The sequence below is a fragment of the Letharia columbiana genome, assembly GCF_014066305.1.
Source record: "Letharia columbiana isolate WasteWater2 chromosome Unknown Sc0000032_s0, whole genome shotgun sequence".
Taxonomy (NCBI): Eukaryota; Fungi; Ascomycota; class Lecanoromycetes; order Lecanorales; family Parmeliaceae; genus Letharia; species Letharia columbiana.
In genome coordinates this window covers 383,426-410,807 of record NW_023501075.1, presented here as the reverse complement: position 1 = coordinate 410,807, position 27,382 = coordinate 383,426, and the positions used below count along the sequence as shown (strand labels likewise).

The window sequence follows — 27,382 nt, the reverse complement described above, 5'->3', positions numbered from 1 at the left end:
GGAGATACTCTGGAAGCCTATGCTTCTGAAAGAATGGGGCGCGCAAGCTCGAGAGCCCTGCGCCGTGCCCCCCCCACAAGGGCTGAGAGAATGTTAAGAACTGCAAGTACCTATCAAATGGTGATTGTATCGCATAGAACCCATAACTAGTGTTTCGTCAGCGATCCTGTTGGGAGCTTTGTTCTCATGCATACTTTTCTCTATCATGCTTCGTGTCTTGCTGTTTCACAAAGGGGAAAAACTACCATCACGTTGCTTTCGTCGGCGCGCAATGCCACGCAAAGGCGTCGGAGAGATCTTTGATATCGAACTCAAGGGGTCATTTTCGGTCAGTCGTCTGGGACATTTTGATCAGTGGCGCAGCTGTGAGGGATTGCAGGCCTGGATGCTGTCAGCGATCTGGCTTCTTTTCCACTATCAAGGGGGAGCTTACGGTCGATGGCGGCTGGGCTAGCTCAAATTGCCTGGACTAGAATGCCCTCCGGCAATACCATCTCTTTGGTACCCGGTGGAATTTCCATTGCTGAAGACACCTCACGCACAGCCGTCGCACATCGATACACTGCCTACACACACGTTGCAACGTTGCTGCATCCGCAATACCCTGATGATTGCGACTCAGGCAAAGAGCGGATTGCTGCTCCGAGATGACGACTAGCTCGATGATTCCACAGCTTTATGAAATGACGTCCGCCAACCAGATTTGCGGCACCGGTGGTTTCAGTGGGCGCACAAGGTGTGTCGGTGAAGGACGCAGCCCTTCGATCCGTATCGACAAGGACTTCATGATGGCTCCTCTGATCGCGTCAACATCGAATACTTTGTAGAGTTTGGACGCGAGGGCGTCTTCAAACATGGAGAGTTTGATGTGGATCATGGCATGGCGTAATAAGTGGGAACACACAGCAGACCATGATTGGACCCCCAAATACACTGGAGAGCCCTCCTGCGATCCATATTCCACTGCACAGGAATTGGGGGGTAGTGGGAAGAGGACCGATGAAGTCGGAGGACGCGAAGTCCCTGGAGGCAAGGACGTCCACAAAGCTGTGGAGTGCTTCTGTTGTCATCGGACCGCAAGCCATGTGGAATGCTGTGTATGACGATAGCACGGATGGTGATGGTGTGTGGAGGGCGACAGGGTGGGAGAGGAGATGTGCGGAGTGAGTATTTGTGAGTGTAAGGTACCTGCCCATGGAAGAAATTCTGCAGGGCTGAGTCATGTGACGAAGACTCGAAATGGAGTGCGGCTCAAGGTTTGTTCCAGCCAGCAGCAGGTTCAAAACAAAGCAACACCTTCTAGCAGCTTCCGATGTGCTCATTTAGGCTCTAAGGTATACTTAAGCTGCTGCCGGCATATTTGACTTCCCGTGCCCAAGGACTGTCTCTCCTTTCGACCATCAAATACTTCTTGAAAACTCTCAAAAAATCTTTCTGCCTGCCAACCTCCTTCCCTTTCAGAGAGGGTTGACTACCATTCCCATCCGGCTCTGTTTCCCTATCTTCACATCTCAACTCCGCCGCAGCATTCCATTGTCAACACTTCTTATTTTTCACGGCTCGCCAGCACGCCTTATTGCTTCTCTACACCATGGACGAACTTGTCCCAAATATACTTAAGTGCGCACGATGCGGACGTTTAGCAACACTGGTATGCAAGGGTTGCAAAACAGAAGATCCCACCTCCGGAGGGCTAGTGGCGACGACAAAGTACTGCAGTGCATCCTGCCAGAAAGCTGACTGGCACCACCACAAAGCCTTGTGCAAGGCAATCCAAGCAGTCCGCGAATTCCAGTCCCTCCAACTCCAAAGACCCGAACTCCAAGGATCCGACTTCCGAAGCGACGGAGTCCAAACGCGCGAACTCCAGTCCCGCGAACCCGAACCCAGCGAACCCCATCCCCGCCAGGTCAACGCCGACGAAGCCCACAAAGCCCCTACCCAACCCGACAATCCGGCCCATCCCTGTGCCTCATGCCATCATCTGACAACAGAAGCATGCAAAGGATGCGAAGCAGCGCCCTCCAGCACCGAAGGTCTCGTCGCGAGCACCTACTATTGCAGCCCGACCTGCCAAACCGCCAACCGGTCCTTGCACGAAGCGGCGTGCACGGCCGCCCAAGCTCGGCGAAAGCTGTACGAAGCCGGGGAAGCGCTCCAGAAGGAATACTACGGGTACTGTCAAACCCTAGTGATGACAATGCTAGAGAGCGGCAGCCTCAACCGCAACCACATGATACTGCACGAATCGGACGCTGCGCCACGAACCACCGATGCCATCGCACTCCTGCAAACCATGCCTGCGAACAGTGAAGACGAGCGAGCATACCTAGCGTGTCTGATCGGCAGCGGACATACCGGAGAAATGGGCAAGGCCGTGAAGGAGCAACTGAAAGGTAAGTAGCAAAGCCACGACCTTGTGCCAACCCGCTGACGTCTCATTCAGACCTAGCCACCGAAATCCGCCAAGTCACCCTCTCCCTCAAGACGCTGCGGCGCCGTTTCATCCGGCAAGACTGGCAGGCGGCCAAAGACAAGCACCGCGTGCTGCACGTCTTCTTGAAGAACGGCGAGGACTACGCCCTGGACATATCGGGCGTGCAGTTCGGCCTGCGGAGCCCGGTTACGCCGTGGGGGCGGTACGTCGAGGAGCACGTTGGGCAGGTCGAGGGGTGGGAAGGCTATGTATGACGGCATAGCGGTGAGGTGTTGTGCATTAGGATTACATGAACGATCTTTGAGATGTGGTTGTAGGTTCCTTTGGCTCTGGCTGCCTGCTTGGTTCGGTTTCTTGAGGGGATAGTGGCGAGAATAGACAGCGTCATGTGTGCATAGCATGACGATGACTGAAATAACAGTGCGGCATTTTCAGAGATCGTACCATGTCTCATATCTCATTGAGTGCGAGATCCATGATGGTGCTTTAGCACTAGGCCTCTACGCACGAACAATCACCGTCTTTCTCCCATAATTCCCCTCCATCTACTCGACAAGCCCAGCACTACTCATCTCCCTGAGACCCGCAGTGGGACAGACGTGAGGAAGCAACAATATCAGTATGAAACCGATCAATACCACCTCCCCCACACAACCAACCCTCAAACGCGCTTGAACCTCAAGACGCACTTCTCCCCCACAGGACCCGAAATGAACGTATCCGCCTGCTCCATGCCCCCACCATGCACAATCTCCGTCGTCCAATTCGTATAAACCGCCGCAACGACCAATTTCATCTCTACACACCATCAGCCACCGAAAAAGAAACCCAGCAGGGCAGAGAAATCCACAACCCACCTTGAAGTGCGAAATGACTCCCCAAACACATCCTCCCCCCGCTGCCAAAAGCCCAGAACCACCTCCTCATCTCCTCCCCCCTCTCGCCCCCCACATCCCACCGCTCCGGGACCCACTTCTCCGGCGCCGGGAACACGGCCGCGTTGCGGTGCAGACAGTACGGGTTCGCGCTGACCCTGACGCCGCCCGGGATCTTGCCGTAGCCCTCGATGGCCGTGCCGTTGGGAGAGAAAGGGGTGAGGCGCGGCTGTTGGGCTGGCGCGGGGGCGTAGAGACGGAGGGTTTCCTGGAGGATGTTGTTGAGGAGGGGAAGGGCGTCGATGGAGCGCGGGGAGGGGAGACACCGTCCCGCGTTTGCGTTGGCTCCGTCGTTAGGTGCCGGGTTGAGAGGCGGAGGGCTGAGGGTGAGGAGTTCGCGGCGGAGACGGTCCTGCAGGTCGGGGCGCTGGGAGAGTTCGTGCATGAGGTATGTGAGGGCGATGCCGGAAGTTTCGTGCCCGGCCACCAGGTGGTCCAGCATTTCCGAAGCCGCGGTCATCATGGTGGGTTTCAAGCTGGGGGCGTCAGACTGGGCGGCTTCTCGGAGAGATTGGGCCAAGCGTCCGTAGACCACAGGCTGTGTTTCTAGTGGTCCGTCCCTCGCTTTCTCCAAGTTCATGAAGCGCTCCGCAGCTTCACACATTGAGAGGCACCACCTTTCGATCTCCCCACCTGCACGTTCTTGCGGAAGCCGGACCTTGAAGGTCTTGAACTCTTCGAGCCAGTGACGCCGATATGCGGCGTCATTCATAAAATCGGTGCCATTGGACAAGCCGAAAAGATATGCAGAGGTGAAATCCATGCTCACAGCCTGCATGAACTCCAACACATCCATCTCCCCACCGTGCTTATCAACCTCGTGCATTATTGGCAGGAACCGATCAAAGAACAAGCAGTCTGAAATGGCCTGCAGATCTATGGAGCTCTGCAAATGAGATTTGGAATAGAGGTTTGATACCATGCGTTTCTGCACCGAGTGTGGCTTATGTCCCAACATGGTGAACATATTGGGAGTGCCATAATTCACAAAGGGGTCAAGATACCATCTGTGCTTTTCGAATCCGCCGATGTAGACCGTCCGCAACGCTTCTGCACTATTCACGCTGATCTCATTCGGTGCAAGTCTTACCACCGGACCATGCTTTTCATGGAGAGCAAGAAGAGTGCGGACTGCTGTACTATTTCGTCGTTCAGACCAGATCCATAGTGGAAGGATGGACGCTGAAAAGTGGGCATTGGGGATCTTTGATAAGGGGGAAAAGAAGATGGGGAATAGAAAGTATTTGTACAGCAAGAGCAATAGCAGGAGGGAGACCCCGATGATTGTTAGCGAAGCCATACTATGTCGGATAAATTGTACAAGAGTGGGAGAAGAAGGATGTACCTAGGTAGCTCTTGAGATCAGTTTGCGTTCGACAAGAGACGGAACAATACAGTAAAAGTACACAGGGACATCGTGCGGGGTTGCTGCACGAGAGTGCAAGTGGTTATGCAGGGTCCACAATTATAGATCTGGATAGGTCAGCTTCTGCAGCTGATATCTCATGGCAAAGCTACTGCAATCCTTACATGCCATATGCATGTCGACGACATTTGAGCGAATCAGCGTATTCTTTCCACCCACCACTTCAAAAACACCAGCACAAAGAGAAAAGTGTTTGGGGCTGCGAAGCGATGACAAAGTAGTGATGTTGGACGCCACCTTGACTGCACAGTTTCCGGGCTGCAGTAGCGTGATTACTTTCACCTGTGGCCTCCTACAACCGTTGGCCTCTTGGATGAGATTCAAAGCCGCTAGTCCTGGCGTTGATTAGTATTGCTGGCACTCCGAACCTCGCAACTGTGGAAGATATCTTATGTTGCTGCCTACAGCATTGCGCGGTTGAGAAAAGTGTATGCTGATCACCGTGCAACGTCCGAAAACCGCTGGATGAGACACTATCGCACGAAATTCTCCGTTCCTTAATCTCCTGATGCCGATCAGTCATACATTCAAGACCTACTTCCCTTACTTCCCTCACCATGCCTTTGAAAGTGACCAAAGTAGACCTCGACAAAGACTGGGACGAACTGTTCGCCGCCCAATGGGCCGCATGGATGCACCCCCCATAAGCCGTCTGGGAACTCATGTTCCCAGATGTTAGCCACGGACCCAACGCCGAAGCAGAAGCCATCAAGAAGGGTTCTGCGGTACAGTCTCAAGGAAGCGGAACGGAGCCCCATGATCAATGGATCAAAGTCACCGACACCGACACCGGCAAGATTGTAGCCGGGGCGTTGTGGAAATTCTACGATTCGAATCCGTACCGGGCGCCGTTCGGCGAGTTCGACGCGACATGTTTCCCTGAGGGCGAGCTGAGGGACTTGTGTAATTTGATGTATACGCAGTTGAGGGCTTGGAGACCTAGGACCATGGCTGCGCCGCATGCATGTCAGTTTCTGTTGACCGTGGCGCTGGGAAGCTTTGTTCAGTTCTGATCCTGACTGTTCTGTAATTTCAATGTTCTATTAACACATCCGGATTATCGCAATCAGGGAGCGGCTGGGCTGTTGGTGGAATGGGGGGGGAGACGTAAGGCTGATAAAAGGGGCCTGGAAGCGTACGTGGAAGGTACGTATCTGGGTAGACGGGTTTATGAAAGGTACGGATTCTACCATGCATATGGCGGAGATGCGACCTTGACGCTCGTGATGTGAACTGAGAAGTCGCATAGCTGCATGTTATACCAGAGGATTGAGCCCTGACACAGCGTTTGCACATCGTTGTTTCCTTGCTGTACTGGCGTCGGTCCGCGCTAAAAGCAATCGCTTATTTCTGGTTAGATCGAATTGTTCCTCTGGACTTAGCCCACAAGGACGGTCATTGATACAAGACAACCTTCGTGAGCCAGATCTTCCGAGGCCAATGATGGAGCATCTTAAAGCCTTCAGTCTCAATCATCATATCCTGCTGAATGGTCCTTCCCGCACGTTTGCCCTTCCCACCATGCCTGATTCCTTCCTCTCCATTTCATTGAGCCCATTCTCTTCAATGGGCTACCAATGGAGCCAGCTTTCCCGAACCCGCACCCACCTATACCACCTCCCCCATCCCCTCTCTCCTTGGCCGCTTCTTCACCGTAACCGGCGCCTCTTCCGGCATTGGCGAAGCACTCGCCAACCTCTCCTCTCTCAAGCACGCCAAAGTCTAATCTTCGCAACTCGTTCCGAGAACGAAAGCACTCCGTACCATCGGATCCATCAGCCCAGTGTCCAGAGTCAGAAGGCCAGCTCGTAGATCTTCTCCTCGATCTCGCGGACCTATCAACGATCAAAGCAATCGCGCTGAAGGCTTTCTCGCCGGGAACACCCGGCTGGACATTGTCTTCAACAACGCAGGCGTCCTATTACCACCGCAAGGTAGCAAAACAGCTCAAGGCCACGAGCTACAACTCGGCACCAACTGCCTGGGCCTGTTCCTCTTCACGAAACTCCTAAGCCCCATGCCCGCCCTCACAGCGAAAAGAGCACCCGCACACTCTGTCCCCGTCGTCTGGGTCTCATCCAACAGCGCCGAGATATCCAGCCCGCAAAACGGCATCGACATGGCCAACCTCGATTATCACATCGACAAGAGAGCGGCGACGAAATGCGGCACCAGCAAAGCGAGCGACATCTTCCACAGCAGCGAGTCCGCGCGACGGTATGGAGGTGAGGATACCATCAGCGTATCATTGATGCCCGGCGCGCTGAAAAGCGATCCGAATCGACATATGCTGAAGCTGGTGCAGCTACTGCTTTTGTGGACCTTGCAGGAGGATCCAACTTTTGGTGCGTATACGGAAGCGTTTGCGGGGTTGAGTCCGGAGGTGGATGAATGGAGGAATGGAGCCTATTGTTCCTTGAGGAAGATTCTATCATGACTTGAGGAAAGATTTGGTTTTGGCGATGGCAGCGGAGGAGGGTAGCACGGGAATCGCGAAGACATTCTGGAAGTGGAGTGAGGAGCAGGTGGAGGCATTTGTTGTGTTCTGACCTGTAATTCTGCGTGAGTGTTGGGGTGTGAGAATCTACTGAAAGAGGAATTTTCTTGCGTAGTGGACCATGAGACGAGGACGTTGAAGGAGGCCATAGGGCTTAAGAAAGCTTTCTGTGGCAGGGAAGTAAAGAAGGCTTTGCTGTCGAGCAATGCAAAAGTCTCGAACATAATCATTTCTTGGTATCACTATCCTGCCGTTAGCATAGACCTTGGCCATAGTCATAAAGGGGCATACCTGAGCTTCTAGAAACAGACATGCCGATGAAGCCTCCGTGATGAAGCTTCTCGGCACCATGTGCACCACATGTCCATCCATCTTCTCCATTGGTGACATCGAATGTCCCGCGTACTGGCCTCTCAGTATCCTCATTATCTTGCCGCCCTTCGCATCCATCATTTTTTCTACCCGCCATTTATTCATCTTTCACCCCATCCCCCTCCGGACTCCGACTCTTATTCCTCGCACCCCTTCCTCCCTTCCCTCCACCTCTCCCCTGCCCCTGCTTTCCTTCCTTAGGCGGCGGTCTCACAAAGGCAAAGTCCACCCCAATAGTCTGATCGAGCAGCTTTGTACCATTGGCGCCTTCAATAGCCGCTTTGGCATTCGCCACGGTGGGGTATTCGACCAAGACGTAACCCTGTAGTAAAGGCGCCATAAGTCAGCCCAGACTCTCGCGGCTGATCTTCCTCAACCTGTTGTATACCCATCACTGGGCATGCCAACTGCACTTGCTGAGCCGCCAAAATTTGGCCATGTGGTGTAGGCGTACCTTGACGTACCCAGTCCTCCGATCCAAATTCATATGCAGGTTCTTGATATCACCGTACTCGCCGAACAGCTCCTGCAAATCTTCCTCACTCGCCTCCTCATGCACGTTGGTGACGAGTATGATCCAGCCCTCGATCGAGCGCACGGCTACAGCTCCGGCAGAGGTGTGCTGATCGGTCGTGGAGGGTTTGGAGCCGTTGCGGGGCGGGGAGCTGTCGATCTCCATATCGTTGGAGGCCATGGTTGATGGAGCTTATGGCTAACTGTAGGATGAGGGTAGGATCGTTCAGTGCGTGGGGTTGGTTGCGTGAGGTTGGGAACAGACATGGAATTGTAAGAATGAGAAGCTGCTGCTATCTACTTGGTTTAAGGTCTTGGCGGCGTATCCGCAATGACGCTAGCAACATTCGCCTTGGCACATTGGGTTTTAGAGCACTGTCTGGGGCGAAGTTGAATCTTTGAGCTGTATCATGAATGTCTAACTACAGCTACCAGCATTGATTACAAGTGCTACAAGCAACGGCCCTAATCTAAGCCCCAGAAATGCATTCTGAGTTGCTGAGGCAAAATCCAAAGAAAGCAAACAGAACACGTGCAAAGAGTCGTCCTTGGGAAGGTCATAGCACATCTACAATCCTGGGGAGGGCTATGGGCTGGACATGGCAAGATTGTTGCAATGTTGGGGCGGCGAGCTTTGGACGCACCATAGTGAGGCCCCCGTTAATCCCAAACGTCCCCAATCCACTCTCGTTCTTTCCTTGCCTCAATCATTCATTGTAAAGTAGAGGATTGCCAGTTCAGGAACAAGGACCTCGATTGAGAGATGAGACGACTAACCATGTTGCACTTACATAGAGCAGCACCGCCGAACCCATTATGAGCTGCTATCTATTATTTGGCGCGAGACCATCCACCGCGACAGCTACATCCTTCAAGGACGACTGTCAGTCAAGACCCCAAGTCAGACGCAATCTCCCAGGTGACCAGCAAGTCCACTCACCCCGATGCCGTCATCAAGTATGTTGTGCACGTCGAAGCCGAGGTTGTAAGGGTGAATCCGAAATGAGCTAAAGGTACCGCTGTGATGATCAATGAAGCACACTCGCCGATGCGTAATATTGAGCCGGTGACTTATCTGTCTCCATCTCCTGCTATCCAGCCCAGTATGATACTTGCATAGGAGGTCGATTTAAAGAATGATGAAACGAATTGTTGTAGGACTGACAGCGTTATGATATATTGAGGCATCCGAGTGGAGATTGGAGTCTGCTGTGGTAGTTGCTTGCCCCAGGCTGTTGCCATGTTCCGAACTCACTATCCAATAGGAGCGAATGCGTACCTGGGCATCTGTGCCATCTTCTCTTCTGGGCTGACGTCGTTGTCTGAGTATATCAGCTTCATATTCTTGTCCTTTTCCTTCTTCCCCTTTTTCTCCTCGGCAGGCTCTTCGACCTTAGGCAGCTCTGTTTTGGTCTCTACAGCACCCGCAGCTTTGTCTGCGTCTTTGGCCGCACCTGAAACAAGATCATCCAGAGAAGTAGCGTTGGCTGAAAGAGGGGCCGGGAGCGAGCTTGGCGGAGGTCCACTGCCCGCTGGCCCACCAAGACCTCCATTTTGACCATGCTGCTGTTGAGCATTGTGAGAATGATCTGTAGGAGTGGGCGGCCCAGGCAGCTGTCCTTGGTGCATCTGCTGCATTTGGAAAGCGTTCACTGGCGGAGCACCAAAGGAAGGTCTTTGAGGCAGTCCAGGTGCTGGCGGCAAGCTTCCAGGACGCTGGGGTATGGTATGCTGCAATGGTGTATGATTTTGTGGAGGCTGGAATTGGTTTTGTTGGTATGGAGGAGGCGGAGAACCGCTGTATGGGCCATTCTGGAAATTTGGAGGCCCGTTCTGGAATTGGGGTGGAGGCCCGTTCTGAAACGGCGGTGGACCGTTTTGAAACTGATTCGGTGGTCCGTTCTGGAAAGGAGGCGGTCCACTTTGGAATTGTGAAGGACCATTGTGGAATGGAGGAGGGCTGTTCTGAAATTGAGGAGGCGGTCCATTCTGAAATTGGGGTTGAAAGCCCGGCCCGCCTTGCTGGGGGAATTGCTGAGGCGGCCCAAAGCCTTGATTTTGAGGTGGACCAAAATTCTGCTGTTGCGGAGGAAATGGAGACTGCGGTTGTTGAAAGGGCGGTGGTTGCTGAGCGTAAGGTTGAGGAAAGGCAGAATAGGACGAGTTTTGAGGTGGGCCTCCAAAAGGCATTTGCTGTTGTTGCTGCTGCTGGGGAGGATAACCTGGCGAGCCGGCCTGCTCAAGACCACTTAGTCGAAGTTGGATGAACAGGGTCATCGAATGACTCACATAGTTGCCAGGACTCTGACCCAAGCCTGGGCTCTGATTGCCTTGCGCCATCCCACCCGGCGTGTTGGCTCCACTGCTAATCCCAGCTGCCTCTTCTGCCGCCTTTTTTGCTTTGTGTTCTGCCAGGCGCTTCTTCAGATCAGATGGAGGCTCGAATTTGGGTTTCTTGGCTGGGCCTCCTCCCCCTGCAGGTCCAAGGTTGCCTGTCGCAGCTCGGCGCTCAGCTTCAGCCTGGGCGAACTGTTGTAGGACGCGCTGATTGTGGCTTTGGGCGACATCGTCCGGAATACCCTCCATGCCAAAAATCTCGACATCCAGACCTGATCGATTGGGTAGCGCATTTTCAATGATGGTGAGGGTTTCCTTGTGGACTTGAGTCATGTGGACCGACAGACCTAGAAACCGCGTTAGCTGAGAACTTGACAGCCGGTGAGAGGACCACATACCGCCTGCCGTGTTCAGTCTCCGTGCACATCGCTCGCACTTGAAGTGTTTGGCCTTCTGGTGATTGATGAGGATTTTAAGATCATCGAAGTCCCGCTCGCAGTAATAGCACCAGGGCCTCGCGAGGGTCTCTTCGATGTCAGGGTGCTTACGCTTTGCTTTACCCATGGCTTGTTGAATCAGCGGCTTCTCCAAAGGCGAACGATACCTGTAAAGAGTGTAGGCAAGCTCTGAAGCAAGGGGTTGTAAGGCTCTGAATAATGTCCAACTCGAAGACGGGATCGCAGAGATGAGGTTCAGAGCGACGCTAGCTGACAGATCTTACTTCTTTAGGCCTTAGCCTCTAGCCAAGTTTCTTCCAAAGGTTTTCTCAGAGCCTCTCCTCCTTCCCTGCACTCAATCATCTAGAGCGAGACTGACCCTACAGCAAGAATTTTCTACATTTTGTTGTGGCCGCTAGAATGCCTAGAGGGTCGGAGTGAAACCAGTGTTCGGCTTTCACTTCTTCTACTCGGCGTGTTCTTGACCTGTGCCCGATTATTATCTCACAATCGAAGTAAGGCATATTCCCAGCATTCAAAAGATCGCATTTGCTTTTTAGAAAGAGTAGACCTTGCGTAAGGATATCTTACTGTGGTTGTTCATTTCGATTGTTACAAGTACGAACATCTCCCGGTGCCTTGACTTGTCTTCCACAGGCATCTTGTCGCTTCCTAGCAAAGCAACAAAAGATACTCGACCCCTTAACCCGCTTCTGGGATACCGCAAGGCTGCCACTCAGTGTGCAGATACCTAACAGCCTACGCGTCATGCGTTGGACTGCGAGGTAGGTCGATCAATCTATCAGTTGCAAGAGGAAAGGACCATCATAGTTCATGCCTTCTTCTCGAAAGGGAATACCACGGGGGCATGACTCCAAGCTGTCCTACATGCCATCTTTGGGGCTGATCAACCAACGCTTTTCCTCGGCATCGAAGCGAGCAACTTCCGTACCCCCTATGGTTGCCGAACATTCTCCTTGATGCGCTCATTCACAGAGAGCTTGACCCTTGTGGAGACCTTGTTGTACACGCTCTTTGGTGCGAAGACCACCAGCGTCTCCGATTTTACTACCTCTTCTGAAATGGACTCAAGCGCTGATCGCGTCATGCCAGTCGTGCCAAGCTCGAGCATTCGTAGTGTTTCGCAGCTTGACACCAGTACCTTTACACTGTCCACCACATCATCTCCGAGGTAATTGTATCGTATGCCAAGATTTTCCGGTGCAAAGCTTTGGTCCCATGTGCATGGTTATGAGTCGAGGATGGCCTTTGAGAGCTTGCAGTATCGACTTTGGCCCCTCGGATTCCAGCCCGCAGGAAGCGAGAGTCAGACGAAGTAGTGATTTACTGCCCGCAAGGCCTTCAGCGAGTACGCTTACGCGAGTGTCTGCAATGGGGTTGGCGCTTGAGGTAGACTGACTCCAATGTGCAATGTGGGGATGAGAGGTAATCCGCGAGACTCTTGCATGCGGAATAGCCTATCCCTACGGCGTTCAGGTAGATATGTCTCAGTGAAGTGGGGCTATGGTGATTTGCCAGAAGTGAAAAGAGATGAGCAACACCTCCGTCGCCCAGTTCTGTCTGATCGAGATCGAGGGTGCGTAACTTCAAGGTCTTAGTGATCGATTCGGACAGGGCAGTAGACGCTATTGGACCAAGTGGATTTCGCTTGAGCCAGATGTTGGTGATGGAAGTCGAGGTTGTCCACGCAGAGACAAGGCGCTCAAATCCAGCGAGGTCAATGCAATTACCGGCAAGGTACCAGGTCTCCATGCGGTCGGGGTGCGCAAGTACGAAGTCCGAGATCAGCCGGGCACCCACAGGCCCAATCATATTATTACCGAGCAAGAAGTGGCGAATGAAGTTATTGCTTTCCAGACTGATCATTAGCTGAGAGATATTGGGTGGGACGAGCACCCTAGCAAAAGTCAAGCGACCAAACAATACTTTTTGAGGAGAAGAACGCAAACTTCGGGGCGAAGCCACCAAAACAGGCTGTGAACAACTATAAACAATAGGCGTTTGTTTTCGAGCATGAGTTTGTCGACGCGAAAATTTGGGTTATAGCAGGGTCACGGAGCGTGGGACCAAGCCGTCTGCTAGCTCTGCTGACTCGAAAACGGATCGATCGGGAAGAAAGCTGTTTGAAAAAGCAGACGTACAATCAACGTATCATGAGAATCCCCAACACTCAGGTGGTTGAAGAACGCTGCCAAACTCTCCTCATCACTGATCGTGACAGGCATAGGCAGTGCAGGCGCCCCGGTGAGAGGGAGTGGATCCTTGACTCCGTCCCACGGACCTTGACGAAGAACCCGCTGATTCCACTCGGTATGGTGTCTCGCCTCGGCTCTAGCCTGTTCTTCCGCTTTTTGCCGGGCTTGTATCGCTTTCCGAAGGAGCACGATATCTCTCTCGTATTTGATCACCTGTTGATATGTTCGATTCGGAGTTACCTGGATACAAAACACCCCCAACTCCAAGTGCGAGAGCGGCGCTGTCTCGATCTAGCAAAGTTCGGAGATCAGCATACCCCTTCGGAAAACACAAGATATGGCTGCGAGGAGCAACAACCCCGTCATGCCCCGCGGAACCCGTCTCCCGACTCTCCATATCATACCTACCTGCACGTCGTCGACGAGGAGCTTTCAGACATTCCGTGTCTAGCGTTCCACCACTGTATAAGGCGCCGTAAGACTGGCGGATGAGGCTAGCCCAGTACTCAGCACCGTGGGTGGAGCAGCTGTCCAGGGACGAAGGGCGTGTTTTATCATCTTGCCCTCCGACTGAAGTGATGATCAGAGACGGGCTGTTCGCAGAACGATCGCCATCGTCAGGCAAGGTGGAGATTATTAACAAATAGGGTTTGGACGGTGACACATCTGGTCTGTAGCCGTAGCCATGAATGCCATCTGCCGTACAGTAACAGAAGCCAGTTGACTGTGACTTAGACCAGATCCGCAGATGGGTTCATCAAAAGTGAAACTGACAAGAGTCTAAGGAGCCATAGTATTCTGACTCACCAAACCCAGCCTCCTTGACCCCATTATGCCTCAGCCTAGACGCGTGGCATCATGCCGATAGGACAGAACCTCGTCTCCAATTCCATCCAGATAGCCTATTCATCACATCAACATCAAACCACCGATAGACAGTGCCATATAGCACGTACACCCGCTCCCACAATACCGGCCCCTGATCAATCAAGTGCAGTGATATCGAAAACAACGCCATCAAAACCATCAAAACCATCGATCAACCTCACGTCCTCAAACATCGAGGTCCCTCTTGAACCTCTCATGACTCCAGTCCGATCCGAATTAGTAAAGCGCAGCTGCTCTGCGACTCTTCCGAGATCGGAGCGGCGCAGCGAAGAGACGCGGTGGCTGGGGAGATGAAGGTTGGGGAGGGGGGAGGAGTACGGGTGTCATGTCGTTACGTTTCTGAAAGGGGATGATGGGCGTTTGTGGGCGTTGAATGGGGGGATGAAGGGGGCCGCTTGATAGGGGAAGGGGCGAGGGTGCGTTGAATGGGAGGGCGCTGGATTTGGGGGTGCGGACGTTTTTGGGGGATGAGGTTGGGTTTGGTCTTGTTGCTTTGGCGCCTACGGAGGTGTAGCTTTTATGTTTATAATACAGGTACGCACGTGCGATGTGGAAAAGGGACTATTCAGGCTTCGGTCCTTTCGCTTCTTTCCTCACGCTGCCGACTCCAAGCTCTCCCTTCCCGTGCTTACTTGCCTTTTCTTTATCGACGCGGACATAGGGTCGGTAGCGTGGCTCCCACATTTGCTCTCGGATCCATTCTTCGAGATCCTCGTCGTTCTCTGGGATATCTTTTTCGGTAGCTAGGTCTTCTTCAATGGCTTGCTTAATGACTGCCTTTGCAACGTGGACGCTGATTTCTCGTACATCGATGACATCTGGCACGAGCCCTTTGTCTGGGTCTTTGAGAGCAGGCGATTGAGCGGCTATGGCTTTTACTGCCGCTACAAGCATCTTGTCCGATAGGAGGCGTGATCTACACAAGACGGCGCCAAGACCGATGCCGGGGAATGCAGTCGAATTGTTGCATTCAGCTGCAGAGATGATCAGCTCTGGTCCTGCATGGAGGGGTTGTCTACCGCTCACTTACCAACTTCATACTTCTTGCCATTGTACTCCACAGGTGGGAAAGGACTACCAGTAGCTATCAAAGCTTTGCCCTCTGACCATTCATTGATGTCCTTTGGATCCGCCTCATGCAACCGAGTAGGATTGCTCAAAGGGAAGATGATAGGTCTTTCAACATGCTTCGACATCTCCCTGACTACCTCTTCGCTGAAGGCTTTTGGTTTCGTTGATGTTCCGATCAACACATGTGGCTTGACTTCCTTGATCACGGTAAAGAGGTCGTTGTGGTCCTTGCCCTGCCACTCTTTGTCATCGCGAGCGAATGGGCCTTGGCCGATCGTGAGGTCTTCACCCTGGGATTTGAGCAAGAGTCCAGGTTTATCAACGCACCTTGCAGGAGATCGTGAGCGAAGATCAATTTTGGATCTTTGTTGTTACTTACCAGATTTGCTTCGCTGCATCCTCCTTGGACTTGCCGCTCTCAGCTGCAATGGCATCTCGAACTTGATCCGCGATGCCGATTCCTGCTGTTCCAGAGCCAAAGACCACCAGCCTCATATCTGTGAGTTTCAAGCCGCTGACATGGAGACCCGCCATGATAGCAGCCAGTGTGATGACTCCTGTTCCTTCTACGCAGTTTTCGGAGTCAGCACTGTTTAATCGAGCTAGGAGAAGGAGTTGCAAGACAGATCTCTTGAGTGAAAAGGTCTTCTTGCTCCCGAAACATGTCTGGCGACTCAATTCCATTACAAAATAGGAATAACCAGCTCCGAAATGTACGTACGGACGTCGTCATTGAAGCAAGCGACCTCTGGCCTGTAATTGTCCAGTATTCTTCGGGCATTGGTCAAGCCAAAGTCCTCGCTGTCACATGTGAGCAATGTATCAGGTATTCAAGCGTTGCGGATGCAACTTACAAGTGTAGATAGGCGCCGGGATACAACTTGCGTACGGACTGGACGAATTTGTCGACAAATTCATCGTACTCTTTACCACGTACTCGCGGTCGTCGAAGACCGAGGTAGAGATCATCGTTCAGTAGTTGGGGGTTCTGGACTATGGTCAGCTGCTTGTTAACATCTCGAATAGAGAGGTGACGCACGTCTGTACCGCAGTCAAGGACGACTGGCAATGTCCGAGAGGGATGAATGCCGGCACAAAGAGTAGTGAGAACGAGTTTGGCAACGGAGATCAAAATGCCTCCAACGCCTGTGCCAACCATGAGCGGGTGCCATGAAACTGGAATCGGTCCTCCCTACCTTGGTCACCAATGCCGAGAATCTGTCCTCTGGTCAACCCTTTCCGAACCAAGTCAACTGGGTCCATGGAGAATCACCTCTTCACCATCAGTCACGACAATATAGTCAATGTCCTCAGGATCACCCCATTGAGCAAGATTGTCCTCAATCCGATCTTGGTCGAAGACATTCAGAAAGCAGCCTTCTGGTCTCCTGAACACCTTTGAAAAGTGCTGTATGGCATCACCTTCGGTAGGCGTATATATGATACCGAACATCTCTTTGAGATGCTCTTGTATCAGCTGAAAGATGCGCAAAGAAAGCGGCCGTCAGTATCTTGCGACGATGCACGCAAGCAGAGTTCAACGAACTAGAAAAGAATAGAGGAGGTAGATTAGGACACGTACCTTATAGTAAAGCACCTCATTCTGCTCTTTCATACTCGTCATAAAAGTATTCTTCGCCAAGGCGTCGGTACGACTGCAATACTGTCGATAGGCTCGTTCGACCTGGGCTTCCAACGTCTGTACATTAGGAGGTAGTAGGCCGTAGAGCTTGAAGTCTTTGCGTTCATTGGATGGAAAGGCGCTACCTTTGTTGTGGTAGGGGGAACGGAGGAGTGCTGAGCCCTGGATCGGTAGTCAGGATGGGTTGGTCGAGAGAATGGGTAAGGGAGTTGGGCAATGAATACAGTCAAAGCACATTCTTCAGGACCAGAGGTTGACAGAGGGAGATGGCCAAATTTAGGATTTTTCTTATCTTTAGGGTAAGAAGCCATGTTGCGGGAGGAGGTCTGTAGGAGAGGAGGGTTGATCAAGCAACTTTGGCGGGCTGAGGTCAATGACTTTATTGTACGACGTTTCAGAATGCTGTTATGTGATGGTGTAATAGATGCCATGAAGGAGCAGGCAATAATTCGGGCAAACGCATTGTTGACCCTAAGAGCCTGAGGCTTCTCGCAAGTTGCACGGAAGAGCTTACGTCACACGGTAAACTGGGAAGGGTCTACTTAGGACCTGGCTTTACCACTGGACTACTGATGTTTTTTCAGTCTGAAGCCGCAACGGAAAGTACACATCCTTCTGTTATTGTATTGGGGTACAGCTACAGATAAGGGTTGTGACGGGATATGCCTAGAGAAGGCTTGTATGGTAGTATGATACTGCAGGTCATTCTTATCTGTAGCCCGTGCATGCTACATAAGATTGAAAAGATCTATCTTCGTCCAATGGAGACGCATCGTTGGGAAAGAAAGCAATCCTACGCTGATCCGTCCAAAAGATGAAGTCCAAAAACGCGCTCAGGGCAAAATGCCACAAGCGACAGGCTACAATCGGCACTGTTGCTATAATCTGACCCAATAGGAGACATTCTGGATAGGATCTTTATTCCCGCCCACGGCCATGACGCATATAGCCTGATGTCTGCATTTTGCGCTTTCCGTTTCGCACGGGAAAATCTCTCGCAGTCCTTGCAACTGCCACCAATGTTATCCAGGCTGCTGATACTCTCCACGACCATTTTCATCATTGTTCTGTCTTCCCTAGTCTCACATGAGCAGGCAAGAAACCAATACCATGCATCGCGCCGAGGACTCTCCTTTGACCGCCTGGATGCCTTACCCTTTGTCGCTCCAACATTGCTCAAGCCTCGAGTCACCTTTGTGCCATACCTCATGGGCCCAGAATGGATAGTCGACCAACACGATTTTACCTGTATGCTACCAATCGGCACGGCCGCCGCGGTTATGCAAGACTTCTATGAGGACCTCGCCGCGTACGCGGCCATCACATTGACTCCCGCTTCATGTGGTTACCAAATATGGCTTGGACAGCTTTTACTAGAGGTTGTGGCGCCGCCTAGGGTCGTCGTCAGCTGGATAATCGTACAGCACTTTGCGTTGGATATGCTGAGGATGACCAAGAGAGGTTACATAAACACGTACCAGATCAACTTTATACACAGGCCCACAGGGATGATGGTGACGTTCAATCTGTACATGGGATTGCTGAGGGCGGTGACGGGAGGCGGGTCATAATCTCAGATAGAGTCGGGTTGGGACACCGGGATTGATGCCAATGCCAAGCTTCAATCGCTCTTTGGGCGTTCTCGAGTGATGTATTGATTGGTGAAGGGCCCTTCCAACTATGTATCCGGTTCGGGTTTAGCTCCATGGGCTCACAGCGTCTTCTCCTTAGCATCCCCATTCTCTCGAGCTGTGTATAGGCTCCATCCAACGATGCCGTTTTGTACATATAGTCTCCAGCCCACGATACCCAAATACACAACAGTAATCATATCCAAGACATGTACTGCCCACCAAATATGCTGTGATCCCAAAGCGCATGTCGAGTACTGAAACTTCCATTCTTTGACGTTGGGGTCGAACCAGGCGCTCAGCAAGCCAGCATTTCCACCAAAGTCGCCCATCATGCTTCGGACCGTAATTTCAGGGATACCTGGAACGGCACCGTGTCGAGAAAAGCTTGTCGTGTTCCAATTTTCCGCAGCCCAAGCTCTCGACGCGAAATCCTCATGCTCAGGTAGGTAATGGTAGACGCCGCAGCCTTCGTGATCGTGGCCGGTCAATATTATGCCCTTTCTGCCAAAGCCATTGCCAGGAGCTTCTAGGTTCCCACTCATGCCGTAGATTCCCTCCAGTATGTTCATACTTGCATCGTAGCTGAGATGATTTTGCTCCTTGACCCCAGCACCGTACTGTTCCTGGTGATAGGTGAAGTAAGGCCCGTCCACGCACACGCCAGCTTCTTTGTAGAGCGGTAGATGGGTGAGTAGGATGGTCCCACTGGTCTTGTCCTCGACAGGCCGCGAAGACGAGATGACGTCGTTCATGAACTTATAGGTGTCGGCTTGAATACTTGAGTCGAGCGCTGGCGGGTCGAGGTTCAGCGAATTGAGCACAATGAGCCTCAACTCAGGTACTTCTTGACCTTCCTCCTCAGGAAAAGGCAGCCTCAATCTTGTCTCCCAGTTCACCTTGCCAAAGACCCTCTCAAACCTTTGAAGCCTGTCCGAAGTGATATCACCAGCGTATCCGATGTCATGGTTTCCAGCCACATTGATGACCCTATTCACCCATTTCTCATCCAGACCGATGATCTCAGTACGAACTTTGTCGGTGAGCTCGTCCTCAACCCTGGTGCCACCATTAAACACCCTCTTCCAATATCGCGTCCCCCGTCGCTCGAATTCCTCATCAGTGACCCATTGACTCCCAATCAAGTCTCCCAGCACAGCGACATGTGTCGGGTGCGTAGACCAGTGCAGCGAGCGGTAGATGTGGGCGAGGTAGTAGTCATTGCCGAAGAGGTCTAATCGCTTGCGGTAGGACTGGAAAAGGCGCGGTATGTCCGTGTAGATAAGATCTCGCCAGTGTGCCAGGAATATGTCCGACCGCTCCTCTCGGGTTCTGCCGGTCTTTATGTCTGACCAGACATTCTCGAGACTGGGAAAGGAGCCATTGGTGGTTTCGTGGAGGGACGAGTCACCCTCTAACTGGGGGTCTCCGAGTACAAGGAGACGGAAAGGTGGGACTTGGCCTGCGATGTAGCTATTGGAGGTCTGGGCGTCCTGTTGGGCGGGTGGAGTCGGGAAGCTGCAGCCTTTGAGAAGCGGGTAGAGATACAGGTAGCATGTCGATAGATTTGCAACTGTGTAGAGGATACAGCAGATAGCTATAAAGATTTGATGCATGAAGAATAATTTCCTACCTGTACATGTGTGTAGGTTGGATTGTGGGTGAAGCTCAGGGGAGAAGTTAAGATGTTGGACAGAGCTTCAGCTGGCGATCGCATTGCTAGCTCCAAATCTACACTATACAATCAAGCCTATTAACAGCTCATGGCTGCTCTACTATGGCGCTCTACATCCATTGGCAATTCAGCAATTGGCCCCACAGAATCGCATTGATGCACAATAGACAGAGACACAGCTGGTGACAGCGCCTCCGTTTGCAAACATCTCCATTGATTTGAGCTGTCTAGACACGGCAGAGGCTATATCAAGCTATCAGTGCTCATCTTCGTTCTTGCTGTTCCATGCAATTCACCATCCTCACATCACGACACCCGAATTGCTTGCAATACGCTGGATGCTTGTTAGCAGAAGCTTCGCACGGTGGACGGGTAAGTAAATACCGGCCACAGCTCTGCCGCCTCCTTTCCTACGGGACCTGTGATAGCCGACCCCTTCATTTCACCTTTTGGATTGACAATCTGTAGGATAGCTGCGTCAGCGTGTCATTGCTCAAAGGCCGCGATTGACCGTTGGAACGTCCCAGCTGCAGTCATGCCAATCTTGCCGCTGATCCCATCTCTTCTCGTATAAGGTCCACCAAAGCAATCTCGACAGTCTCGTAGCCTTAAGATTCACATCCACACAAGGATGATCACTCACCACACCAGCATTATCCTCGAAGTACAGATAGACGCCATCCGCCCTCCTCCACGGCTTGCTCTGCCGTACCACCACAGCCGGCATGACCTTCTTTCGCAGCTCAGGCTTTCCCTTCTTGACTGTAGCCATCACCATGTCACCAACACCAGCAGCGGGAAGACGATTGAGACGGGCACCGATGCCTTTGACGGAGATGATGTAGAGGTTTCGTGCGCCGGAGTTGTCGCAGCAGTTCATGACAGCGCCGCTGTGGAAGCCAAGTCAGTCTAGATCTAGAGTGCAGGCATTGGGCGCTATTGGTAGGAAGTGGTGCGTACACTGGGAGACCGAGAGTCATCTTGAGCTTGTTGCCCGAGGCACCACCGCGTCTGTAGGTATTCAAGTCAGCTAGGAGCCTGTTATGGCGGATATGTTGATAGCCGTGCGTACCCTCTCTTAGCCATCTTGATTCACTGTTCGTAGAAAAGGAAAATGAAGTCTTTGTGGTTGTCGATAATGCTAGATCTTTGTGTGAAAGACTTCGGGTAGAATTTCGCGCTATGCTCGCACGGGCTAGAGTGACACCAAGCCTAAACAGAAATAGTACATTGAGCTTCAACATCACCTCATACCATGAGCAAAGACAATTCTTTCAAATTCCATCGATTTTGACTTAGAATCCTCCGAACATACAGTGTGATGCTTCTTTGACCCTAGAGCCTAAGATTGCATCGGATTGCGACCATAGATTGGCGAGGATACGACTCGGACTCCAAGGGACGCCATCGGTCCTGAACTTGCACGCTTTAGGATGGCAGTCCATTTTCCACTACTGGTATGTTCTAATACTTCTGACAGCTATTGACATCGCTCTACCATGACCTCATAATACTTGAGAAAGAAACGAATCCAGCTATATATAGGGAAATCGTCTGCTCGTATCCATCCAGTTATAAATAGCGCCGAGCTCTCTCCAGATCCTGCCCCCAAATCAGCAATCTCTTTTGAGTGCCGCTTTTCTCGCATCACTGCTGCTTCTACTCTGCCATGCCTTTCCTTTCGTCAGCTTCCCTTCTTCAGTATCGTCAGCGAATTCTGTTGCCTTGATGCCAAGGATTGGATGACGCACCCATTTCATCCCACATGATGTCAGCGTTACGGTTGCAGCGAATACTCTCCTTACTCAAAGAAGACCAAGACGATCCACAGCAAGACCAGAGATCATCGTCCTCAAGGTCAGATAGATCAGGCGTGGGCAGGCGCGGTGGTGATGGCGCCTTAGGCGGCATCTTCAGATGCGCCAGTGGCTTGGCGTTGGCGCAGTCGACAGTACAATTGACTGTCGACATATGTTCCAAGCATACTGGTCGTCTCGAGGGCCTGCGAGCTTCTCGCCGTGAAGCTGTGGCTGACTTGGGCTCAATGACGTGATGTCGAGGCATCGGTGACGACGAACTTTTTGCGCTTTTTGTTGCGGTAGGTTGGCATGATTTGGCAGCTCTGATACTCGAATGCTTCTCCTTAATTACCTCTTGTGGAAAGAGCACGAAGTCATCTGGCGGCGGCGTCGCCCTTGATTGGTGAATCATGACTTCTTTCGAATGTTTACTCTTTTTGGTTTTGACGAATTGAGTCAATAAGTTTTGGTTGATGGAAGTTGTCTTGTTGATGGTCGGGGTGGTCGACGACATGGTTGGGGCGGATGAAATGGGAGGGTGGAGTATGAGACGGCGAGGAATAGGACACGGACCAAGAAAGGGAGGGTGATACTCGAAACAGGTATGTAAGGATCGATGATAGATTTTGATGATCTTTGATGGCCCACAAATGCTAATAGTGGGTGATGGTATCCAGGTAGACCACCGTGGAAAGGATGAAAACAAAAGGAAGAAGAGAAAAATTTGGGAGGGGGGCCCGGGTTTTGTTGTTCAAAACCGGCTAGGGTAAGCGAATCCAGCCAATCAGGCACGGTCTTACTTTACAGCCCACCCCGATTTTACCCCACCATGGACTCATCAATTATCCTCCACCGCTCCGCGACTCTACGCTGGAAACCGAGTTGGCACTGCAGCCTGCAGATGAATCCGACTCAGAATGAAGGATTTTGTGACCATCCATCCCATGGCCAACATATCACGTGATCTCGGCCATCATACTTGGAGCGCACGATTATCGGCGAAGATCGACACGCATGGTCATAGACTAAAGACTGCGCAGCATTTTATCCTCTTAGGTCATCGCGCTCCCCCATTCGTCTCGCACTGTCGCGTAGAACAACCTCTATTGTCTAGCACAACGCGTGGAAGTGACATACACCTCTCCATAGTATCTTGAGAATTCTCTATCGCAAAGGGCCCTGGCTCCGGCAGAATCATCCGGTTCACATCACTGCTGGACGCGCCAGCATCCATGTCTCTTCTAGATCCACCGCACGCTGCTCCCTACTTCTATCACTCATACCAGCGACTCTTCGCTGGCGTCACATCCCACCTTCGTCTCTGCTCACTGGTAGGTCCTACTCACTCCATATAGCACCCATGGATCCTACAATTCATCTCGTCAGGCCATGCTCCCCCAAGCCGCTTCGTACTATGCCTGACTGTCATCATTTGGACCATTTGTGTTCATGGTTTCTACCTACCAAGACTCTTGGCATAGGTCTTGGCATGGACTTCTGCTTGGCGTAGGTCTTGGCGGCCGTCCATGTCATGCTTTCTACCTACTCCTGTTGTCCAGAAGTGAGTTACTTGATGAAACGAGGACACCGATAGATCCTTCCGCTTGGCCGGATATCGCTAGATCGATTGGTGTCCTCTCTTTATCAAGTAACCAGTCTTGGCCATGGGCCCTTGCTTGGCACAGGTCTTGGCGGCCCTATGTAGTCCACATTTCCCACTCATATAAACCATTATTCATATTATATCACACCAAACAATTCACACAGCCATCGTTCGCTACACTTTGCTGCATTTCGCTCCTTCGTCCCCAGCTGCGGCATATGCACTAGATTGAAGGCACTGGCAGGCGCCTACCATTCATCATTCTAGATGGCTTGAACCCCCTTTTTAACATGGGCCTTGCACACCATCTCACATATCTGTAGACTTCATTTCGAGTACCTGTTCTCCAGCAGATTCAGGTTCTGCTTACATGGCTTTCATCCATGGACACATATTCTTCAGACGTTACTTCGTATTCTTTGTAAGTTTATTTATCAGAAATATATAGGCTTAGCTTCATGAATTTCCGGCTATTGCACACTCACTGAAGAGGCCGCAGGCAATCATGTGAAAGACGTCATTCGTACATTCAACTGTATATTCCAAAAACATGTATCATGCAGACATATTTAATACAGATTATGAAAAGGTCCCAAAAAAGTCAAATCATGGTCATAATATCACCAAATTGCTGATCGGAACACCCTGCGCCTGTACCGAATACCTCCTCTTTATCCCCAAACCCACAGCTCTCTCAAAGATTTCATAAGTCCTGTCCCCTCCTCCCACCATAATCATCGCGATCGGATGGTGCCTTGGCAGCCCACTAGCCGTTGTCTGTAGACTCTCCAGCAAAGGCCTTATCAGCCACCCAGAAGGTAGGCCTGGCTCATCTTCGTAGCTGACTACGATGACGAGCTGTAATGACTTCTTCGATGGGGCGAAAATGGGTATATTGCGTAATTTCTCGTCAAAGCTACAGCCGCCGCGCTTGATGACTATGACTTGATGTTCCTTTGGTACGGAGGCGGGGAGTCTGCTCTTGCAGTTCTCGTTGGTGACGTAGATGCTGTGCCACGGGACGTCACCTTGAGGCGCGCCGTGAATGTCTGGCCCTAAGGCATCGTCGACGTCTGGTAAGGGTGCCAGTCCAACGCCTACGGGTAATATGGCAGCAACGTATTCGCGTGGAGAGTGTTTCAGCTTGGGTAAAGGAGGGGCCGGAGTTGGGTCGACGATCAAGGAGGCGACATGCTGCAGGAGGGAGCTGAAGGCTTGTTTCATGTTCGAAGCGACTTCGGCTTTAGCTGCTATGGAGGCGTCGAGGACCAGCTCTGAGCCAGAGGTTGAGCTTTCGTTGTTATCGACTGGATCACTAGTGGGTCCTTTGGGTTCAGCCTCTTCAGATGGTTGAACGTCGACTATGAGGTCGAGCATGGAGGTGTCACGGATTCTTGTGAAGTTCGGATCTAGAGGGTTGACTACATTGGATGCAGTATCTTTGGCGATGAAGATTCGTTCATCCTTGCCTAGAAGAATGTTGTTGATTGCTTGGACCCTGTATTCTTTGCCGATTGCACCATCGTCAGTCTCGAAAGGCACATCTTGGATCATACCAAGTCGCACACCGCCCATGGAATTGATTAAAATCCCATTGCCAACGCGCTGAAGGAAGCCAGGACCCATCAACATGTTGGGTCCCGTGGGAAACGTTATGTCGAAAGTATGTTTAGCTGTTATTTTGGAACAAGTAGCATTGTGAGGGATTAATTCTAATGGTAACGTCCACGGAAAATATGTGTAATTAGATGGCGACCGTACATCCGATATAGATATGCTTGGGTGGTCACGAGAGTACTCAGCGAGTGGCGACTCCACGTTATCTCGTGTCGGCATTAGGTGCAGACGCGCAAGGTTCGCAGCATGGAAAATATCAGCCCTGGCAGCTGTGGCAGAAAGGCTGAATGGAAGCATTGCTGGCGGCATGGGACAAGTGAGAGCACCTTGAGAATCGTCGCCATCACCTTTACTGTACATCCCAGTTTGCCGGCTTCTTGAGTACGCAGATCTTTCACTGATCCGACGGGGAAGGATTAGTGGATGACCTTCAGTGCTAAATACGAAAGGTGCATCAAGCTTGTTCAGCGGATGATCCTCATCAAAGAGCAGGAACAGGTACTTGGTCGTCTCCCCAAGAAAGAAGCTCTCCATCCGATCGCTGAGGTCGCCATTTCGTACATCCTGTAGACCAGCCCAGCCACACTTCGTCCAGCAACGCCTCTTGATGTCTCGAAGAGTCATCTCGCCAACATGTAGATACCAGGGATCGTGAGTTGCGCGATAGAGATGATAGGTGGACTCAATAAACTCAGGTCTCCCTCCCCACCAGCTCAAGCCACTTTCGATGCTACCGGTCGATGTTGACCATCTCTCTGGCAAGGCTGAGTAGCGAGTCCAAAGTGCGGTGGCGAGAAGATGCGTCTGGGTTGCTTCTTCGAGATCGCCGGTCGTGGCGAGTAAGCCAGGATAGAAAGCACTCAGACTATCAAGCCAGAAAGCTCGAGACGCACCGGTGTAGAGGTCGGCTTGCACGTAATGAGGGTGTATGTACATATCTCCGCGGTAAAGGTGCCGTTTGATGGAAGCATGCGATTCCTGCCAGACACGACCGAATGCTTCAGCTGTTTGCTGTCCTTCGGGCACTGGTTTCGTGTGTACTGAGGTCGGAGTTCCTTCCGTCAGATTATGAGATTGGTCCCTTGGCAGTGGCGAGCCGGAAAGGAGGACACTAGCTTTGTGTGCGTATTCGTAGAAGCTGTCGATACCGGCACCTATGCCTGTATAACCACTCAACCACAGCCCAGACTCAGCATCAATGCCAGCACCAACAAGACCAATGCTACTCTTCCTCTCCCAGACCGACCAAAAGGCTCGTTTTGCAAGTTGTTCGTAACGCGGATCGCCTGTCAACCGGCTCAAAGTTGCGAACTCTAAGACCAAACTACCAGCTCCTGCACTGCATGTCTCGGTCAATTCTGCTTTCGAATTCTGGGTTGCTTGACATTGACCAGTCTCGGCATTCTGGTTAAGGGGAGAATTGACGTAGAATGGCACACCATGCCGAAGGTTGACTCGGGGATATGGGATACCGGTTGTAGTATGAAACGCTGGTAATGTGCGGCGAGCAAGGTCCTGGGCAAGCCGTAGAAGCTGCCCGTCATAGACAAACCCGTTTGGCCACTGGATCGGAAGCATCTGCTCTGCGCCGCGATCATTCTGGCTGGAGCTTTGATCCTTTGGATGGTAGCCTTCGATGGGTAGATCTCCAACCGCGAAAAGGTGTGCGCTCAAAAGTCCGCCAACACCTCGAATGACCGTTTCAAACACCTGAACCTTGCTGTCTACGTCGAAGCCTGTTGCACGTTTGCCTTTTCCAGCCTTGCCGCTAGATCCATCGCCATATTGCTCGACCAGAGCTCCGACACCTTTCTGAAATTTGGTCATCGCCTTATTCTTGCTTCCAATTGTCGACGGCGATGACGCCAGTATAGCCAGTGTGGAGAGGCTATCGATCAGAGTCAAGGAATAGTTTCCCAGGGCATCGTTAAGCTCAATGTGGGCAGGGTTGGCGCGATCCCGCGTCAATGGTCCGCAAAAGATAGGTTTCAGCTCATCCTCTGGGAAAGCATGCTTCATGTAGTTGTCGAAACCATGATAGAACATATGCTCAGCCTCAAGTCTGTGGTCGGTCATTAGCTAGGCAGCGTTGAGGATTGTTACTGCTCGTACCTCATTCCTTTGATTTCGCCATCGGTCATGGTCCAACCGCCGTCTGCCCAGAGGCAAACCACGAGGAGACATGGTAGCAAAAACAGTCCTTGAAGGCGAGTAATGCGACTGCCCTCTGACTTCCAGCAACGTAGGGGCATCACAGAGGGACAGGCGAGGAACTAAAGACATGGG

General features: G+C 51.8%; 13 protein-coding genes across 13 annotated transcripts; 3 read left to right on the top strand and 10 right to left on the bottom strand.

The window, feature by feature from the left end:
• Positions 1-1,591: 1,591 nt before the first annotated feature.
• On the top strand, positions 1,592-2,691 carry HO173_008581 (uncharacterized protein; the record flags this gene model as incomplete). The annotated part of the gene is made up of 2 exons (XM_037310479.1): positions 1,592-2,396; positions 2,447-2,691. 2 exons carry the CDS (start codon positions 1,592-1,594, stop codon positions 2,689-2,691), a joined length of 1,050 nt encoding a protein of 349 aa, XP_037162712.1.
• Positions 2,692-3,098: 407 nt separating this feature from the next.
• HO173_008580 (uncharacterized protein) lies at positions 3,099-4,672 on the bottom strand (the record flags this gene model as incomplete). The annotated part of the gene is made up of 2 exons (XM_037310478.1): positions 3,099-3,235; positions 3,295-4,672. 2 exons carry the CDS (start codon positions 4,670-4,672, stop codon positions 3,099-3,101), a joined length of 1,515 nt encoding a protein of 504 aa, XP_037162711.1.
• Positions 4,673-5,355: 683 nt separating this feature from the next.
• On the top strand, positions 5,356-7,235 carry HO173_008579 (uncharacterized protein; the record flags this gene model as incomplete). The annotated part of the gene is made up of 3 exons (XM_037310477.1): positions 5,356-5,405; positions 5,478-5,764; positions 6,553-7,235. The coding sequence occupies 3 exons, from the start codon at positions 5,356-5,358 to the stop codon at positions 7,233-7,235; spliced, it is 1,020 nt and encodes a 339-aa protein (XP_037162710.1).
• A 147-nt stretch (positions 7,236-7,382) lies between these two features.
• HO173_008578 (uncharacterized protein) lies at positions 7,383-7,748 on the bottom strand (the record flags this gene model as incomplete). The annotated part of the gene is made up of 1 exon (XM_037310476.1): positions 7,383-7,748. The coding sequence occupies one exon, from the start codon at positions 7,746-7,748 to the stop codon at positions 7,383-7,385; it is 366 nt and encodes a 121-aa protein (XP_037162709.1).
• A 16-nt stretch (positions 7,749-7,764) lies between these two features.
• Positions 7,765-8,361, bottom strand: HO173_008577 (uncharacterized protein; the record flags this gene model as incomplete). Its single annotated transcript, XM_037310475.1, has 2 exons — positions 7,765-7,989; positions 8,122-8,361. 2 exons carry the CDS (start codon positions 8,359-8,361, stop codon positions 7,765-7,767), a joined length of 465 nt encoding a protein of 154 aa, XP_037162708.1.
• A 1,073-nt stretch (positions 8,362-9,434) lies between these two features.
• HO173_008576 (uncharacterized protein) lies at positions 9,435-11,081 on the bottom strand (the record flags this gene model as incomplete). Its single annotated transcript, XM_037310474.1, has 2 exons — positions 9,435-10,864; positions 10,916-11,081. The coding sequence occupies 2 exons, from the start codon at positions 11,079-11,081 to the stop codon at positions 9,435-9,437; spliced, it is 1,596 nt and encodes a 531-aa protein (XP_037162707.1).
• Positions 11,082-11,909: 828 nt separating this feature from the next.
• Positions 11,910-14,001, bottom strand: HO173_008575 (uncharacterized protein; the record flags this gene model as incomplete). The annotated part of the gene is made up of 5 exons (XM_037310473.1): positions 11,910-12,183; positions 12,375-12,949; positions 13,117-13,461; positions 13,529-13,900; positions 13,978-14,001. The coding sequence occupies 5 exons, from the start codon at positions 13,999-14,001 to the stop codon at positions 11,910-11,912; spliced, it is 1,590 nt and encodes a 529-aa protein (XP_037162706.1).
• A 618-nt stretch (positions 14,002-14,619) lies between these two features.
• On the bottom strand, positions 14,620-17,944 carry HO173_008574 (uncharacterized protein; the record flags this gene model as incomplete). The annotated part of the gene is made up of 10 exons (XM_037310472.1): positions 14,620-15,032; positions 15,089-15,456; positions 15,509-15,695; positions 15,851-15,930; positions 15,984-16,117; positions 16,169-16,275; positions 16,326-16,347; positions 16,403-16,606; positions 16,712-16,933; positions 17,927-17,944. The coding sequence occupies 10 exons, from the start codon at positions 17,942-17,944 to the stop codon at positions 14,620-14,622; spliced, it is 1,755 nt and encodes a 584-aa protein (XP_037162705.1).
• Positions 17,945-17,979: 35 nt separating this feature from the next.
• On the top strand, positions 17,980-18,342 carry HO173_008573 (uncharacterized protein; the record flags this gene model as incomplete). The annotated part of the gene is made up of 1 exon (XM_037310471.1): positions 17,980-18,342. The coding sequence occupies one exon, from the start codon at positions 17,980-17,982 to the stop codon at positions 18,340-18,342; it is 363 nt and encodes a 120-aa protein (XP_037162704.1).
• A 140-nt stretch (positions 18,343-18,482) lies between these two features.
• HO173_008572 (uncharacterized protein) lies at positions 18,483-20,018 on the bottom strand (the record flags this gene model as incomplete). Its single annotated transcript, XM_037310470.1, has 1 exon — positions 18,483-20,018. The coding sequence occupies one exon, from the start codon at positions 20,016-20,018 to the stop codon at positions 18,483-18,485; it is 1,536 nt and encodes a 511-aa protein (XP_037162703.1).
• Positions 20,019-20,378: 360 nt separating this feature from the next.
• HO173_008571 (uncharacterized protein) lies at positions 20,379-21,163 on the bottom strand (the record flags this gene model as incomplete). The annotated part of the gene is made up of 5 exons (XM_037310469.1): positions 20,379-20,411; positions 20,462-20,539; positions 20,721-20,967; positions 21,038-21,088; positions 21,150-21,163. 5 exons carry the CDS (start codon positions 21,161-21,163, stop codon positions 20,379-20,381), a joined length of 423 nt encoding a protein of 140 aa, XP_037162702.1.
• A 527-nt stretch (positions 21,164-21,690) lies between these two features.
• HO173_008570 (uncharacterized protein) lies at positions 21,691-22,390 on the bottom strand (the record flags this gene model as incomplete). Its single annotated transcript, XM_037310468.1, has 2 exons — positions 21,691-21,773; positions 21,829-22,390. 2 exons carry the CDS (start codon positions 22,388-22,390, stop codon positions 21,691-21,693), a joined length of 645 nt encoding a protein of 214 aa, XP_037162701.1.
• A 1,701-nt stretch (positions 22,391-24,091) lies between these two features.
• On the bottom strand, positions 24,092-27,237 carry HO173_008569 (uncharacterized protein; the record flags this gene model as incomplete). The annotated part of the gene is made up of 2 exons (XM_037310467.1): positions 24,092-27,158; positions 27,209-27,237. 2 exons carry the CDS (start codon positions 27,235-27,237, stop codon positions 24,092-24,094), a joined length of 3,096 nt encoding a protein of 1,031 aa, XP_037162700.1.
• Positions 27,238-27,382: the final 145 nt, after the last annotated feature.